Raw genomic sequence first — 16858 nt, 5'->3', positions numbered from 1 at the left:
CAGGCTCTTCAGAGAGCTCTCTTGCACGTTAAAAGCCATCTCCTTTTCAGTCAGACTCCCTGCTGTGAGTTCTTCTGCAATGGAGCACCCAGAATATTCGCCATCGCCCCCGGTGCACCGTGCGCAGGAAGATCTGCCTGCCTTGTTACAGGCTGAAATATTCCAGCACAGGAATATCTGGCAGCCAGCAGGGGAGCTTTGCTCTACTCAGCGTGAAGGAACCTTGCAGAAGGGATTCAACAGGACAATGAAGCCACCAGATGATGACAGACAGCACAGACAGCGCTCTGTTTCGAAGGACACACGGAGGGTGCACCACGCGCTTACCTGTGTCATAGTGAACGATCATTGGACTCGTATAAACACCGGTCTTTGGTGGGTGGAATTCCACCGTGACTTCCATCGCTTCTCCAACGCCAAGAGTCCCAATGGAGGGATCCACAGAGAAAGGGCTGCAACACAAAGAGAGAGATCAGGACTGTATGGGAGATCCGGGCCCTCCGTTAAGTTTGCAGTCTAGTTCGCTTCAGCTCACTTGTGCAAGCAAGGAGCAAGCAAACCACAGTCGGTACAAGAAAACCAGAACATCCAGGATCAGAAATGGAGCGGGTGACTCTCCCTGCTGAAAGAGAACCAGACCTCAGAAGATCCCGCGGTATACCACGACCCCAGCCCCCCACACTCTGCACCCAGTTCTCAGTTCTCAGCTCTTCACCTCTGCACACGTGCAATCCAGTTACTCAGAATTCTACTTTTTTGTGTAGTTCACTTAAAACTTTCCTAATGCTTCCCATTTCTTTATTGCAACTTGGGACTGAAATAGTTCATTGCCGAAGTTCGGGAACTCTTAAAACCCTTGTCAAGGAGCTCTCAACACACGCTCTATTACCCAGTAGAGTAGTTGGCAAGCGCCTTGCAAATAGATGCTAGACTTCACTGGGTATTTACTGTGGTGGTGCCTCTCACCAGCTCATTGCTTGCCTGTTTCTTGAGGCTGTGTTTGGGATCCGTGACCTGAGCCCCTCGAACTGTTCTCTGCCACACAGCACCTTCTTCAGCAGTCAAGCTGCCTTCCTACCTTGCCTCTTCCAACCCAACAGCATCAGACCTGCAAGATGCTGCGTTGGAGACACCACTGCAGTGTAAAACGTGCTTGCAGAGCTTTCTCAAAACACTGCAAGCAATGGCAAACCCCACGTGTCCTGCCCATCTCCAGCACCTCAGATGCTCTGCCTCCTTTTTCTCACAGTTTACAAGCCCATGACCACGCAACAGCGTTTTGCGCAAGGGATGAGCTCCTTTACCTCAGAGTGGTGATGCTGTAGCAAGCCTCCCGCTTCCCCACGTTGCGCACCAGCAGAGTTTTCTGGGTGCTGAACCTGACTGGACACTCGGAGAAGTTCAGCTGCTCAGGGAAGTCCAGGCTGGCTCGGGCACCTATGGCTCGGATAGGCACAAAGAACTTCTCCCTCTCTGTGATGATGATAAGCTCGTCGAAATAATCCTGCAGGGAGAGAAACAATCTCAGCACAGTGCCTTTAGCACCATGCCCATGGCAGAAGAAGAGCTGCTGGTTTCTGTGACTCTCACAGTAGCATTCGGCAATGTACATGCACTTTTTACCTTCATGGCCTTTCATTACAGATTATTTCACAAGCAGGGGCAGCCAGGGACCATGGGGCAGATCCTCTTTAGTTTCTACAGGCATGCTGCCTGAGGGTAGGCCAGAGTATTGAACTACATTTAAGCAGCAAACAGAAGATGAGGAAAAGGCCATGCACAGGCAGCAGACTCAGCCCTGAAGCCAACAGACGTTACGTTAAATATTCCACCACTGAAGGGGAAAACAGCCTGAAACAGGCAAGAGCCTCCAGCCTATGGGAGCACAACCTTCTTCCCCAGGAAAGAGTCTCCCCCAGGTCTAGATCCAGTGCAACTCCACTGAACGCAGGCCACTTCTTCAAAACCCACACCACATGCCTGCTTTGGAACCCAGCCCTGCAGGTTCACCTTCCCCTCAAGGCGCCATCTCTCGGGACCTCCACTCTCACCTTGTCCTCATCAGGTCTGAAAAGGATGCGGTAGGTTGAAGACATGCCCGGTGCTACCTTATAGTCCTCATTACTCGGGCTGATCAACTCAAAGTAAGGAGAGTTCCCCAGGATGACGTTCAGCAGACGAGGAACCTGCAGGGAAGACACAAGTAGGATTTTGTCGCTTGTGGAAACATGAGAAGGGACCAGGACAGGCCATGTGACATCCTTCCTTACCACCTTTCCAAAACACTTTTAGCTCTGAAGCTACACGCACGTAACACACGAGGGTGGACTTGAATCCCTTCCGCTGAGCTACACAGCTGCAGCACAGAGACAGTAGGAACAACACGCCCTGCTCTGAAGGCAGCAGGAAGGAGATGCAGTACCTCAAGTCACCTGCGTATTCAACAAGCCCAAAGAACATGCTTGCTTCTGCCTGCACACATCCATGCAGTCATACCTCTGGAGGGGGAATGTATTATCTGAAGGCAAACCAGCGTGCGTTATACGGGGAGGGAAGGAAGTCACTTCTGACACACCAGGGTGGAGCGGGGTGGTCAAGCTGCGGTGCTAGTCATGGTGGTGGACCAGCAAGAGAAGCAGACCACAGACACTCTGGGCTTCCTGAGAATAAAAGCTTACCTCAAGAGCAAAAGGACGAGCGCAGGAAGACAAAAGAACAACCCCAGGAAGAAGCAGATGGCTAAGAGAATTTAAAGGGGGCTGCAAAGCAGCAAGGGAGATCCGTAATACAAGGAAAGGCTGGTGCAGAGATGAGAACACCCAACGTGCCTCTACGATGGATACCACAGGCACGGAGACAGCAAACAGACATTCTCTAGCACACAGGCAGCAACGCCCCAGCACCCAATCTCATCTCAGAAAGCATAACAAGGAGACTTTGAATGGCAGGCAGCTCCACTGATGAACACGACGAGCCTTGGAAAAAATGGAGGCTCATTCTGCACCCCTGACCCAAGCCTGGTGACCCATGGCCAAGGCAGCCCTGGACGCTCTAAACACCCTTTGCTCCCACCAATGCCCTGGGGCAGCAAGCTCCAGGAGCCCATTTCCCACTGCAGCCACACGTTCTGGTCGCCAAGTCCCTTGGCACGTGAGCCCAGGTGGCAAAGATCTTCAGCAAGAGCCACCCAGGATGCCTCTGAGGGTGCTGAGGAGCAGCCTGAAGACAGGAAAGCAATTCGACAGCAAGTAGGCAAGAGCAGTAAGCACAGAGTGCAGCACTTCCGTATCGGAGTGAATACAGAGCACCTATTGGGCTCGATTACACTTTGCCTCTGTTACACATTGCTGCTAGCTGCAGTTTTAGGGGGTAGACAACCTCAGCTACCACGCAGGATACATCAGTAGGATTCCGAGGAAAGTGGGAAACTCGTGAGACAGAGCACAATGTTCCTTTTCTCCAGGGCATGACCAAAACCCAGCAAAATTAGAACATAATGAACTCTCTTGGGATTAGCATCTTATCTTTGTGCATTTAAATATGCCAAGGGTTTTCCTTAGAGACGATCTGCCTTTTACACCAGGGCTCTCCGACGCCTGAGGTTGTACCAGCTTCACAACTGATTCATTTTGGGTAAAATCAACAGTTCACACACTGCCTCCCCTTCACAGGGCATAGAAATCCCAAGCTGCAGCTGTTACCAGTCTATTACGTTTTATTGGGAATGGCACCAACATCAACGCAGGTGTTGTTTTCCACTTGGGAAGCACGAATAGAGCAAATTCACTGTTTGCCTCTTTGCTGGTACTTGGCAAAGGCAAACATTCTGAGGTGCTGCACGGATGAGGGAGCAGCTGAAGCCAAAAGGCACAGTGGGAATGAAGCAGAGCAGTAGGAAAAGAGAAGCTGAGGCCCATTTTAATAAGCAAAGGGCACACCTGCAGCAAAGATTGCCCAAAGTCACTGTGAACCACACCAGTGGTGTCCCTTGGGCATAGGTACCCACATTGCAACTTCCCAGTATGCCCAAGCTACACCAGGAATGACACAGTACTCTCTGGGAGTAACTGAGGGACCATACCTTCATCCTTCCTTGCCAAAGGCTCTTCCATGCTCTACCACGTCCCTGTAAAACCTGTTATCTCAGGAGATACTCTGACTTCTCTTGCTGTTCCTCCCCCTACATTAAGCCCTGACGGTGTCACTCCTTTTGTCCCCTCCTTTGTTTCTCCCAACAGGGAGATTTGAGGAGGGCGTTAATTCACCTGCACACTTCCACCTCCCCCCCGCTCCCCGCTGTGCCCTCCTCTCACACACACGTCTTGCTCTTTCTTACACAACCGGATCCTGAATTACGCCTGTTTCTCACCTTTCTCTGCTTCCAGCACACTTCCTCTTACGTACCAAGAGAATCCCTGTGCGGAAGAAAGCGCTCCGCGACAGGACGTTGAACTCAGCCCCTTTCCTCCCTCCTGTCTTTTCCCACCAGCTTGCTCTTGGCACATGCCTCACTGGAGCAAACGTTTCCCCAGCTGAAATTCAAAAGGTCTCCATTTCCCCCTCTACAGCAGAGCAGAACAAAGTTGCTGCCACTTCTCAACTTCTCCCTGCTCATTTTTCTTAGGAAATCTCAACAGGATCACAATCTTTCCCGTTCAAGTTGGAGACCTTCAGGAGCACATTACCCTGCCTGTGCTGCGATTCTCCAAAGAGAAAGCACAGCCACGCTGGCTTAGAAACACCTGAGCAGAACCGAACTAAGCTTAGCAGGAGCCTCAAGTGGCACCTCAAGTCCTCCCCTTTAACTGCTGCTGCTAAGCCAGCCTGTTTCCCCTGCTCTTCCAAAACACCCAGCCTGGAGTGCTAATGCCAGGAGTTACAACTTACTCCAGCACAAAGTGGAGAAAACTCAAGCCCTGTGCTTTGACACGGAGTTGCACACAGGGGGCTCAACAGGCTGAGAGAGGGAAACATGCCCTGCCAGAAACCAAGATTAACCAAGGAGCCACCGGGACATGGTGCACACTCGCGGTAAAGCATGACAGCAGGCAAGCACTGCCCAGCCCTCGACATTCCCATCAGTCCAGGGCTTTCAAGGGGAAGCATGCTGGCTCAGAAAGCTCCTTTGGCTTAGTTACCACCAGTGCGCGGCCAAAACCAGCGGCAGAATCCCCAGCATGGCAACATTTCCCCCATCTTGCAGAATCACGCTGCTGAGACATTTTATTCTGGATGCGCTGCGCTGCAGCAGGTAACTTGCTCTGCTGCACACCACGTGAATTCCACTGCTCTCCTCCTCCAGCCCAGTGCTCAGCCTCCACAGCCCAGCACTTACCCTGTCGATGTTCCTCAGAGCTAGCGCCGCTATGTAGAACTGGCGGGGAACGTAGTTCTCAAACACCACCTCGGATGGGAACGGCTGGAACAACCTCTGGTCCAGGCCAACTGCTGAGAACTGCAGATGCAAGACAGAGCAGAGAGAGCTTCAGCTGCTGGGAGAAAGATTAACGAATGAAGATCCCACACTGATCTCCAGTAAATACAGTCTCTTGGTGAGTACATCTGCCCAGCTCACACTAGGAGATGGGAGCCCACCCACCTCCGCTCTCAGCTCACAAAACGTTTCTGGACCATGTTGAGCAGCCTCAAGCTAAGAAGCTCTTTTGCAGGCTGTTTCTCCAGGCTGCCTTCTCCAAAAGGCAAAGCAGCGCCCACCTCCAGCAGAGCCCTCTGCTAAGGGGCTCACTCAGCTCCAGACGCTTGCTGGAACAGTCACGAGCACTCAGGGAGCAAGCAAAACCCAGGAGTTTCCAGGAGCCTCCACAGGAAACAATTTGCAGGTGAACTTCCCTCTGAGACAGCGAGACTGAGTCCCACGCATCCCAAATATCTTTTTGGTTTTTTGATGCAGACCCGAGAAACCAGTCGGAAGACACCAGTACCAGGGAGGAAAGGCCAACAAGAAAGTAACAGGGCAGGAGGGAAACAGACAAATGAGGTGAATGCTGGATGGAGATGAAGTTTCAGCTGAAGTCTCAGCATCAGGGGGCAACTTGAGCTAGACTGCAATTCGTATCCCCTTTCCCCACGAGCTTTAAGTTGATGCTTCACTGTATTCTCTTACTGCTCGTTTCTTGAACACCGCTGCAGAAGCAGCTCTGAAAAATGCACGCAAAGACCAAACGCTGACCCAGCAGAGGCAGTACTTGGAGATAATTCCTCCCTGCTTGCTCTCCCCTCTCCCAGCTGCACTGCTGTCACTCGAGAGACACAGGCAGCTCTCCCGCTTCTCCACAAAAGCCACGCTCAGGCCGAGCCCAGTAGCTGTAGCACTGCCAGTTATTTGGGCGCCCGTCTTACGTGTTCCCACCTCCTGTGCTGCCTGGGGCAACCCGTAACCGATGTGCTACATCAGGTCTCTTGCTGGCAGCTTTCTGCTCAACAGCCTACCTCAGTCATCCACCCACCTGGACTGTGTGTTAGACTGAGCAGTCCTGCAAGAAAAGCAGCTTTGAACATCCACCTAAGAGAACACTGATCCAGGCAAAGCGCATCCACTCTTCTCTGCCCAGCAAAACGCACCCACTGCAGCAGAGGTTCCACTGCCTTTGTGCAGACCAGGACTTCAATGGCTCATTGGAGAAATGTGTTTTTTGCCTTTCCCCCAGCAGAAAGAACTCCACCACCTCCAGTTGGAAATGACAACAGGACCTCATCACCAAGCTGCTTGGGTAAGCTGGAGGCAAGGCTGCCACAAGCACGTGCCCTCTTCAAATGTCACATCAAACGGCAAGGAGAAGAGCAGGGAAAGGCTACCTTTTGATGGGAGACTTCACCCATGTCCCGAAGCTGGGTAGCCCAGGGCCGCCTCATCTCCCGAGGGCTGGCCAGCCTCTGCCTGGTGGTGAGAGACTCTTCTGCCTCTCTGACCAGCTTCGGATTACGAGATGCTGCCACTCTGCTCTGGAATCCATCCGCCCTTCTGGAGGACCTCATGGGCCGGGGGGTCTTGCCACTGGCCATGTCGCAGAGGTCGCCTGGAAGAAGCAACAGTTGGACAATCCACAACCCCAGAACCTTAAAACCCTGGACCCATGGAACCCTGGAACCCCGCAACCTCAGGGAAGGGCTCTTAAAGCTCACCCAGTTCCAACCCCCTGCCACGGGCAGGGACACCTTCCACTAGGGCAGGTTGCTCCAAGCCCCGTCCAACCTGGCCTTGAACGCTGCCAGGGATGGGGCAGCCACAGCTTCTCTGGGCAACCTGTGCCAGGGCCTCGCCATTCCTGGCACACCCAAAGGACACAGCTGTGTCTCCAGCCTCTGGCATCCTTCCTACGCGGAGAACACAGGGCCTCCCCACCCTCATTCATGATTAGACCATATTTAGGCTCCATTCATAGACGTAAAACCCCACAACAAACAGACCCTGAGCCAAAACAGCCTTTTGCTCTGGGGGCAGTCCCACGAGCCACACAGACGCACCAGGCGCTACTGGCACTTCTCACCCTCTCTGCAAGGAGCCTGATGATGTTTCTAACTAAGTCAGCACAGAGTTCAAGACTCTGATTACGAACTATAGTTTCTCAAGGCTACTTTGCCTGGCTCACGTTACAAAGATTATCTGGCAAAAACGGCTCCTTCCAGGCAGGAAATCACCCCACTGCCCAAGAGCATTTCTCCATGCAGAAGGACGCCCTAATTTTCACTTGTTAACACCCAAACTCCAGGCTCCCTCCAGGCACTCCAGGCTGCCACAGCAGGAAAAAAGCAGGAAACCATCGAAGGCACATGAGCAATTAGCTCAGAGCTACGTAAAATCCAGGATGATATTCCCTCCTGCTTCCCTGTGCTCCACATCACCTCTGCTGTGTGCACTTGCTGTACACAGCAAGACAGCATCTAGGCAAAGATGGCCATTCCCTGCCCCTCGACTGCTCCCCACACCCTGCAAGCAAGGCAATCACTTCATTCCTTTACTGCCAAGGCAGCGACAGCACGGCACGTGTTTGTGGTGCCGGGCCCTCCACGGCTTCAGGAAACAAGGCTACCGTTTCCTTTTGTCCTTGCAAGAAACTCCAGAGCTCTGCACTGCCCTACGGACAGGAGGACCTGCTGCAGCAAGAGCTGGGATTTAGAGCTGGAAATAACTCCTTTTCAAGGGAGAAACCTAATGGGGATGATCCAGCATTAAGCTGGGTTTCAGTGGTTTCTTACCGGGTCTTAAGAATAACTGCCTTATTCGTTCCAATTCTCCGAGCTGTGATTTCACTTCACTTGAAACGAACCCTGTCGTCGCCCCCACAACGCTTATTTCCAGAGGGCTTCCAACCTCCACAGCCCAGCCAGCCCAGCAGCTTCCCCCCGTGCCCTGGAGCAAGGCTCTTCCACAGCCCCAGAGCCTGCAGGGACCAGCCTCCCAGAGGAGCAGGAAAGGAGCACAACGGAGCCATCGGGCACATCTCCCTGCAGGGGCAGGACAAACCAGCCACCAGGACACAGCACCCCTCCAGCCCACCACCCCACGGCTCCCTGCTCCCCACCTCAGACAGCCAAGGCTCCCTTTGCTGCAGGACCTACAGCCTAGCTCCAAGTCTCTACCCTCACTGCAAGTTGCACGGCAATTTCAGAGCCCGTTCAAGCCCTTCTACCTGCCCAGCCCTGCTCTTAGCCCAGGGATGTTTAAATCCTGCCGGCTATCACACAACTGCCCCATCCCTGCTGCCAGCGGAGCTGCCTCCTCCCTGCCCAGGGCCAGACGCTACCTGAGCACGGGTGATTCACGCTTCTCCTGGAGGATTCCTCCGTGCGGGGCCCAGCCTTGGCTCCTGAATGCCCTCGCGCTGCTCGGCAGCTGTGGGCAGCTGCAGGGACAGGAGCCGCCCAGGGACGCCTCGGTGTGGCTCTTGCCCACCAGCACAGCAGCTAACTGCTGCTGGGCTGCCAACAGCCAGGGGAACCTGGGCAGCAAAGGACAGGGCTGGCACCTGGGCTGCCCAGCCCCTCTCCTCAACGCTCTGGCTTTGCCAGCTAGGGCAGGGTTTCACCAGCGCCTCGAGGAAGCAGAGCTCAGAGCCTGACAGTAGCTCAAGCCTGCTCCTGCCTCAGCGGCTCAGCAACTCCTGCTCTCACTGGGCCACGGCTGCTGCTCGCCTTTAACAGCAGCAGCTCCCCTGTACGTCACAATAGGCGAGGGCCACACGTGGCTTCCACGGCCACCGCAGGGCCTTGCTAAAGCTACAGCCTTGCGGATCCCTGCAGCCCCCCTACGCCTTCAATGTCTCCCCCGCAGTGAAGCCCTGCACCAGGGCTAAAGTGCACCTTACAGCAGCATTTGGTCACGCTCCGTGAGCGACACATAAATTGCTGGAGACACCGCAGATGAGCCAAGAATTTCCCTGCTTCAGCAGGAAAGAAAAAAGCTTCCGCACTGACTACAAAGCAACCATTTAATTCCTACTTTGCTGGCCCACGAGGAGCCCCGCCACACCAGGGCCATGGCCAGCCTGCCTTTGGGGTGACCCCTGTTGCTGCCCCTGGTGAGCACCCGTCGATGACTTTGTACCCATTAAGCCTGCGCACACGGGCACACGCACCACACAAGGCCACCCAACTGCCCGGGGCATCTCAGCTGCCAGGAGCTTCACACGTTTGCAGCACAGCGTTTGCCAGAAACAAAAGCTTCCCATGAGACTCGGGGCCACAGGCAAAGCAAATCCTCACACCTGCCTGGCGGGGAACGTGGAGCCCTCACTTTGAAACCAACACTCATCATCTGGGCCTTTACAACACAGGCAGGGAGGATATGAGCCCCGAGTGCTAACTGGCTCTCCAGGCAGCCAGCCTCTGGAAACACTCCAAAACATGTCCCGCACCATGTCCAGCCACGAATCCAGCTGGAAACTGGAGAGCTCAGGCAAAGACACCTCAGGCGTGACACCCCTGTGTGCTGAAGGCACCAAGGCAGAAGCTCTCTAACTAAAGGAAACCTCTTACAAAAGCTCTACCACAGCTGACATCATTAATAGGAGCCCACTAGTAGAGCTTCCTGCTATTTCCTTCATAACCTTCAACTGCCAGCCAACGCTGAGACAGCCCAAGCTCCCTTCCAGGGTCATAGAATCATAGAATCATAGAATAGTTAGGGTTGGAAAGGACCTCAAGATCATCTAGTTCCAACCCCCCTGCCATGGCCAGGGACACCTCACACTAAACCATCCCACGCAAGGCTTCATCCAACCTGGCCTCGAACACCGCCAGGGATGGAGCACTCACAACCTCCCTGGGCAACTCATTCCAGTGTCTCACCACCCTAACAGGAAAGAATTTCCTCCTTAGATCCAATCTAAACTTCCCCTGTTTAAGTTTTAACCCCTTACCCCTTGTGCTGTCACTACAGTCCCTGATGAAGAGTCCCTCCCCAGCATCCCTATAGGCCCCCTTCAGGTACTGGAAGGCTGCTATTAGGTCCCCACGCAGCCTTCTCTTCTCCACGCTGAACAGCCCCAACTTGCTCAGCCTATCTTCATATGGGAGGCGCTCCAGTCCCCTGATCATCCTCGTGGCCCTCCGCTGGACTTGTTCCAGCAGTTCCATGTCCTTTTTATGTCGAGGACACCAGAACTGCACACAATACTCCAGGTGAGGTCTCACAAGAGCAGAGTAGAGGGGCAGGGTCACCTCTTTCGACCTGCTGGTCTCGCTCCTTTTCATGCAGCCCAGGATACGGTTGGCTTTCTGGGCTGCGAGCGCACACTGCCGGCTCATGTTCATTTCCTCATCGACCAGCACCCCCAGGTCCTTCTCTGCAGGGCCGCTCTGAATCTCTTCTTTGCCCAACCTGTAGCTGTGCCTGGGATTGCTCCAACCCAGGTGTAGGACCTTGCACTTGTCATGGTTGAACTTCATAAGGTTGGCATCAGCCCACCTTACAAGCGTGTCAAGGTCCCTCTGGATGGCATCCCTTCCCTCCAGCATATCAACCGGACCACACAGCTTGGTGTCACTGGCAAACTTGCTGAGGGCGCACTCAAGCCCACTGTCCATGTCAGCGACAAAGATGTTGAGTAAGACCGGTCCCAACACCGATCCCTGAGGGACACCACTCGTTACCGGTCTCCAGCCGGACATCGAGCCATTGAGCACAACTCTTTGCGTGCGGCCGTCCAGCCAGTTCTTTATCCACCGAGTGGTCCATCCATCAAATTGATATCTCTCCAATTCAGAGAGAAGGATGTCGTGTGGGACAGTGTCAAACGCTTTGCACAAGTCCAGGTAGATGACATCAACTGCTTTACCCTTGTCCATCAGTTCTGTAGCCCCATCTTTGAAGGCCACCACATTGGTCAGGCAGGATTTCCCCTTAGTGAAGCCATGCTGGCTGTCACCAAGCACCTTGTTGTTTTTCATGTGCCTTAGCATGCTGTCCAGGAGAATGTGCTCCAAGATTTTACCAGGCACAGAGGTGAGACTCACTGCTCTGTAATTCCCCGCGTCTCCCATTTTCCCCTTCTTGAAAATGGGGGTTATATTTCCCGTTTTCCAGTCGTCGGGAACTTCACCTGGCTGCCATTATTTTTCAAATATGATGGCCAGTAGCTTAGCAACGTCATTCGCCAGCTCCTTCAGGACCCGCGGATGGATTCCATCAGGTTCCATGGACTTGTGCACGTTCAGGTTCTTAAGACGGTCTTGAACCAGATCCTCTCCTATAGTGGGCCTAAGGTCTTCATTCTCAAATTTTTACCTTTAAGTGGAACCGACTGAAGTCTTAACCGCGCTTTCCCAAAGAATCTTAGAGAATAACAGAATCGTAGAACGCTTTGGATTGGAAAGGACCTTAAGATCCTCTAGTTCCAACACCCTGTCACAGGGAGGGACACCTCACACAAGAACATGGTGCCCAAGCCCCGTCCAACCTGGCCTTGAACACTGCCAGGGATGGAGCATTCACCACTGCTTTGGGCAACCTGTGCCAGTGCCCCACCACCCGCACAGTGAAGAATTTCTTCCTTCTAGCTAACCTGAACTTCCTCTGTTTCACTTTAAGCCCATCACCCCTTGTCCTCTTGATACAGTCCCTGATCAAGAGTCCCTCCCCAGCATGCTGGTAGGCCCCCTTCAGATACTGGAAGGCTGCTATGAGGTCTCCACCCCGCCTTCCCTTCTCCACGCTGAACAGCCCCAGCTTTCTCAGCCTGTCTTTGTACAGGAGCTGCTCCATCCCCCTTAGCATCCTCGTGGCCCTCCTCTGGATTTGCTCCAACAGCTCTAGGTCCTTCTGTTGAGGACACCAGAACTGTACACTGTGCTCCCAGTGGGGGTCTCATGAGAGCAGAGGAGCAGGATCACCTCCCTTGACCTGCTGGTCATGCTCTTGGTGATACAGCCCAGGACACAGGGGGTTTCCGGGCTCAAGCGCACGCTGAAGCGCCTCATGTTCCAACCCCCAGGTCCTTCTCCTCACGCTGCTCTGAATCACTTCTCTGCGCAGCCTGCAGCTGTGCCTGGGATTGCCCTGACCCAGGGGCAGGAGCCTGCACTCGGCTTTGCTGAACTTCATGAGGCTGGCCACCTCTCCAGCATGTGCAGGTCCCTCTGGATGCCATCCCTTCCCTCCAGCGCGCCGGCTGCACCACACAGCTTGGTGTTGTCTGCAAGCTTGCTGAGGGCGCTCGATCCCACTGTCTGTGTCAGCGACAAAGATGTTGAACAGGGTCTGCCCCAACACCGACCCCTGACGGACACCATTCGTCACTGGTCTCCGTTTACACATTGAGCCATTGACCGCGACTCTCTGTGTGCAGTCATCCAGCCAATTCCTTGTCCAGCGGCTGTGCATCCAGCGAATTCATGCCTCTCCCGTTTAGAGACAAGGACGTCGTGTGGGAGGATGCTAAATGAAATTTATTGGCTCCAGAGAGCACGAACGTGGCGGGAAGGGCCAGGGGCAGCTGGTTACTTGCGGGTGGAGGGCAGGCCCCGGAGGTGGTAGATCCAGGAGCCGCCAGGGCAAGAGACCACCAGCCTGCTGGTGACAGGAGCCGGGCCGCCCGTGAAGGAGACGGTGATCGTGGTGCTGCTCTTGGCGCGCAGCATCTCGGGGGCCCTGATGCTGAAGGCCGGGTGCTTTACGGCATACTGGAACGCCGTGGCCCTCGGGAAGACGTTCCTGAAGGAGATGGAGGTGGTGCCGCCGGCTGGGATGAGGAAGGGGCCCTGGGGTTCAGGGGGCAGCGCAAGGCCGATGAGTGGGATGCAGTACTGCCCGCCCAGTGCAGAGCTGAGCTGCAGCGTGGCCTTGGCTTTGCCCAGGTGGCAGGGCTCAAAGGTCACTTCCACATTCAGCTCCGAGCCCCCAGCGCTGGCGGGTGCCGCACTGATGGATTTTGCCGTCCGGAAGTCGGCACAGTCGGTCTGCGCAGGGGAGACAAGAGACCATGGGGGGTTGGTCACAACAGCAGAGCCAGCGCCTCGGGAAGAACACGATGGTCCCCTGGCCCTGGCCGTCCCACCCAGACCATAGCCCTGGTGAGTGCCTGCGGTGAATGGGCACGAGAAGTGTGCAAACGTGCCCAGCAGGAACAACCCTGCACCCAAGCCCCAAGACTGCCAGACCTGGGCTGCAAGCGGGAAGCAAGCCCAGGCACCACGGGGCCTGCAAAAGCAGCTCCAACCAGGGCAGCAGACACGGGCCCGCAAGGGAGGACAAGCCCACACTAGTGGGAAGGCCCCTGGGCTCACATGGCCACCCTGGCTCTGCCAGGCCACGCCAGAGGCACTCGGACCCCCTGGTGGAGAGGGCTGGTGCTGGCCAGAGGAGCTGCCTCCCAGCCAGAGCCCCGGCAGCCCGGGCTCACCTGTAGGAGGTACTCGGTCTCCTGCTGGGCAAAATTCCGGATTTTGGTGGTGATGGTCTGACGGGAGCCCAGCGTGGTGCGGAAATACACGGGCTTCTCTGGCCTGCTCGAGGTGGCTTTCAGCTGCAGGTTGTAAGACAGAGAGCCCAAGTCGCTGCTCTGGAGCACCAGGTGCCCCGTGCTCTCACCCGTTTTCAGGGGCTGATACTCCAAGACAAGATCCGCCTGGGAGGAAGGAAGGAAAAAGCCACGGCGTCAGGCACAGGCAGGGAACACGTGTGCCTGAGAAGGGGGCAGCTGGTCCCTGCTCTGCTCAGGCAGCGCTTGAAGGCTGGGCTGCCTTCCCCGCTCTGACTCCCTCTCTCTCGGGCACAGCCTTGCTCCTTCTGGGGGACGGTTCACTCAGGGACAGATCCCAACAGCTCAGAGCCCTCCAGCATGATGCCAGAAGCTGCCCACCCTAAAAAGCCCCTGTGCTCCCCCAGGGCACACACCACCTCCTGTCAATGCAGGCTGCAGACAACCTGGCCGCGGGATCAGGCTTGTCCTGCAGCCACTCGCACCTGGAAGCAACACATTAAATGAGGGGCACATGGCACAAGGGCCTGCCACGTGACGCCCAGTGGCGGCGTGTTACAGGGGCCAGCAGGGCAGACTCCACCAGCGCAGGATGATTCCCACTGGGGATATTCTCGCACACTGCTCCCTCTCTACGTCATCGGCAGGGAGCTGCCACCACGGAAAGAGGCCCCACATGGCTCCTTTCAGGCATCACCCTCCAAGAGCCCCCCCTCCGGCCACGAGTAGGGAGAGCAGAGTGAGCCGGAGGAGCTTTGCTCCTACCTTTGACTGTGCAGGAACAGTAAAGTGCTGTGGAACGCTGACGTCCGGCACTTTGCAGTTGATGGCAAACGTCACCGGGACAGGCAGAGGGTTGTCCACCTTGACGGTGGAGGACACTCTCTGCCGAACGGCGGTGCTCATTTCGACAGTGCCGATGGGTCCCGAAGCCATCACCTTGAAAGTCACCATGTGGAACAAGTACTCTCCGGTTGTCTCGTTGAGGAAGGTCACCTGAATCAGACAGAAAGGGAAGTGCTGCTCATTCCACACAGGAAAACAGACCCGGAAGAGCCCACCGAGCTCAGCGCCCTGCTTCCAGGAATGGCTATGAGCACCCAGCGAGGAGGAGTGCAAGACCAGAGAAAGCACCTGTGGTATTTCATAGGACCCGTGCACGTGGAGGTATGAAAACGGGCGTGTAGCTTCTCAGTGAGCCAACAGCTCCTTGAAGGGCCCTGCAGACCAGTGTCCTCACTCACCTTTGCCCTGTAGACTCCTTCTTTGTAGGAGAAGAAGGTGAGCTGGTAGTCCTTCTTCGCAGAGCTCGGCACGTCGATGTATGAACACCCCTGCAGCACGGAACTGCTTTCCAGGTTCTCTGGTTTGAGCATGTCAATAACCACCAGGAACCTGCGGGTGAGAAGGACGCAGTGAAGGTCAACAGGAAGGACTCCCATAGGATACCCATCGTGCGGGGGTACAGTACAGTCCCTCTCATCCTCAGTGCCTCGGGCACAGGGCGCCAGCTCTCACCCCCCTTGGAGGAAAGCCCTCCAGGATGGCTCTGCACAGGCAGAACGTGGGTATGGCCAGACACAGCCAAGGAGAGGGAAAAGCTTTCAGGAGGGAGCTTCCAGGCACTGGAAGCTTCCTTCCTTGTGCTGCTGCAGGGATTGCTCATGAGGCCAGACTCCCTGGGCTGGACTTACCTCTGTGGTCTCTGCAGCCAGTTGGACACAGGAATGAGCTCCGTGTGGGAATTCCTGCACGGAACCTGCCGGGAAATGGCCCCTGAACACCTGGGGGCTTCAGCAGTTCCTTCCAGCTGGTAGCGTAAGCCTGTCCCGTCCGGCAGGGGGAAGAAGATGGAGCCCTACAGACAACGAATAGGACAAGTCGGCTCTGGAGCACCCCTGGACAGTCCCATGCCTGAGGCTCTCACTGAGGCAGCTTTCAGCACGTCCAGCTGGCAGAGCTGTGACTGCAGCCCTGTCCCGCGCAGGAGGAGACAGACGCCAGCGTCGCACCTGCTCTGAGCTGCTTGTGAGCGGGTGCGTGGCCCACAGGACACGGCACAGCTACAGGACACAGAGGCATCATCTCTGGGCAAAGCAAGGAAACACGGGCCCTGCAGCAGAGCTGCTCTGCACATCCCAACACTCCCTTACTGGCCCCACTCACCTGGGCATGTCCCTGCCAGCCTGTGCTCACGCAGGGACAGCCGTGGGCAGGGGGTGGCTGTCCCTGATGAGCTCCATTGCCTCAGTCCTGCTGGCCTTAGCCCCAACAGCGCTGACCAGAGAGCAGCCTGTAAGCTGGCACAACAGGGGCCCCCAGACATGGGCCATGGAAAGCTCATATCCATGCTCATTCTGGGTGCCCGTGGATCCCAGACACCTGCCTCTGCCTCCACAGCAGCTGAAAGCTGCAAGACTCCTCATGCAGGCTGTACGTTAAAGAGATGCTGAGCACGTGCGACCCTAAGGGCACAGATCTGCTGAGCACCCTGGAGACTTGAGGCCAGAAATCTCTGACCTGGCCCACTGTAAGGCCAGCTGGAGCGGGACAAGGAGCGGGACAAGGACCCGGCAGCTCCAGCACCACAGAGCCCTTCTGAACTGACCCCTTGGATTTAGGAGCTTGTTGCTGGCCTGGCACAGAAAACATTGCAGAGGGGCCAGTCACCCCCATGTGCCCAGCCTGAGACCTGCAGGAAGGGCTCCTCCCAAAGCTCCTGCATGACCCTCAAGAGATCTCTCTCATTTCCCACCTGCCTGCTCACGGCCAGGACGGCACTGACAAACTGCAGGGCAGTTTTGCCCTTCTTGCTCCCTGCAAGCTGCAGAAGGACACCACACCAGGTGCTGCTGGCAGAAGTGCTTGTGCCCGGGGCTTGGAGAGCCTGTGCAGCCCGTGCGCTGAGCATGGGGGTCTCT

General features: G+C 55.7%; 3 protein-coding genes across 3 annotated transcripts in view; all 3 read right to left on the bottom strand.

Annotated features, from left to right (window-relative positions):
* The window catches only part of LOC136005885 (hydrocephalus-inducing protein-like), a 43899-nt gene extending 34400 nt beyond the window's left edge, over positions 1-9499 (bottom strand). The window contains exons 1-6 of the mRNA XM_065663776.1: positions 9461-9499; positions 6817-6933; positions 5336-5455; positions 2052-2186; positions 1305-1504; positions 328-452 (exon numbers count right to left, since the gene is read on the bottom strand). Coding sequence (XP_065519848.1) covers positions 328-452; positions 1305-1504; positions 2052-2186; positions 5336-5455; positions 6817-6933; positions 9461-9499 — 736 coding nt within the window. The remainder of the gene's footprint in view (positions 1-327; positions 453-1304; positions 1505-2051; positions 2187-5335; positions 5456-6816; positions 6934-9460) is intronic.
* Positions 9500-9568: 69 nt separating this feature from the next.
* LOC136005884 (hydrocephalus-inducing protein-like) lies at positions 9569-14063 on the bottom strand (the record flags this gene model as incomplete). The annotated part of the gene is made up of 3 exons (XM_065663775.1): positions 9569-9574; positions 13024-13416; positions 13860-14063. Coding segments are annotated over 3 exons (603 nt in total), but the record flags the coding sequence as incomplete, so codon positions are not given.
* Positions 14064-14395: 332 nt separating this feature from the next.
* LOC136005883 (hydrocephalus-inducing protein homolog) overlaps positions 14396-16858 on the bottom strand; it is a gene marked incomplete at its 5' end in the record, with an annotated part of 46706 nt that continues 44243 nt past the window's right edge. The window contains 4 exons of the mRNA XM_065663774.1: positions 14396-14422; positions 14709-14933; positions 15182-15332; positions 15632-15795. Coding sequence (XP_065519846.1) covers positions 14396-14422; positions 14709-14933; positions 15182-15332; positions 15632-15795 — 567 coding nt within the window. The remainder of the gene's footprint in view (positions 14423-14708; positions 14934-15181; positions 15333-15631; positions 15796-16858) is intronic.

The sequence above is a fragment of the Lathamus discolor genome, chromosome Z, assembly GCF_037157495.1.
Source record: "Lathamus discolor isolate bLatDis1 chromosome Z, bLatDis1.hap1, whole genome shotgun sequence".
Taxonomy (NCBI): Eukaryota; Metazoa; Chordata; class Aves; order Psittaciformes; family Psittacidae; genus Lathamus; species Lathamus discolor.
This window is presented reverse-complemented; position numbering and strand designations above follow the sequence as displayed.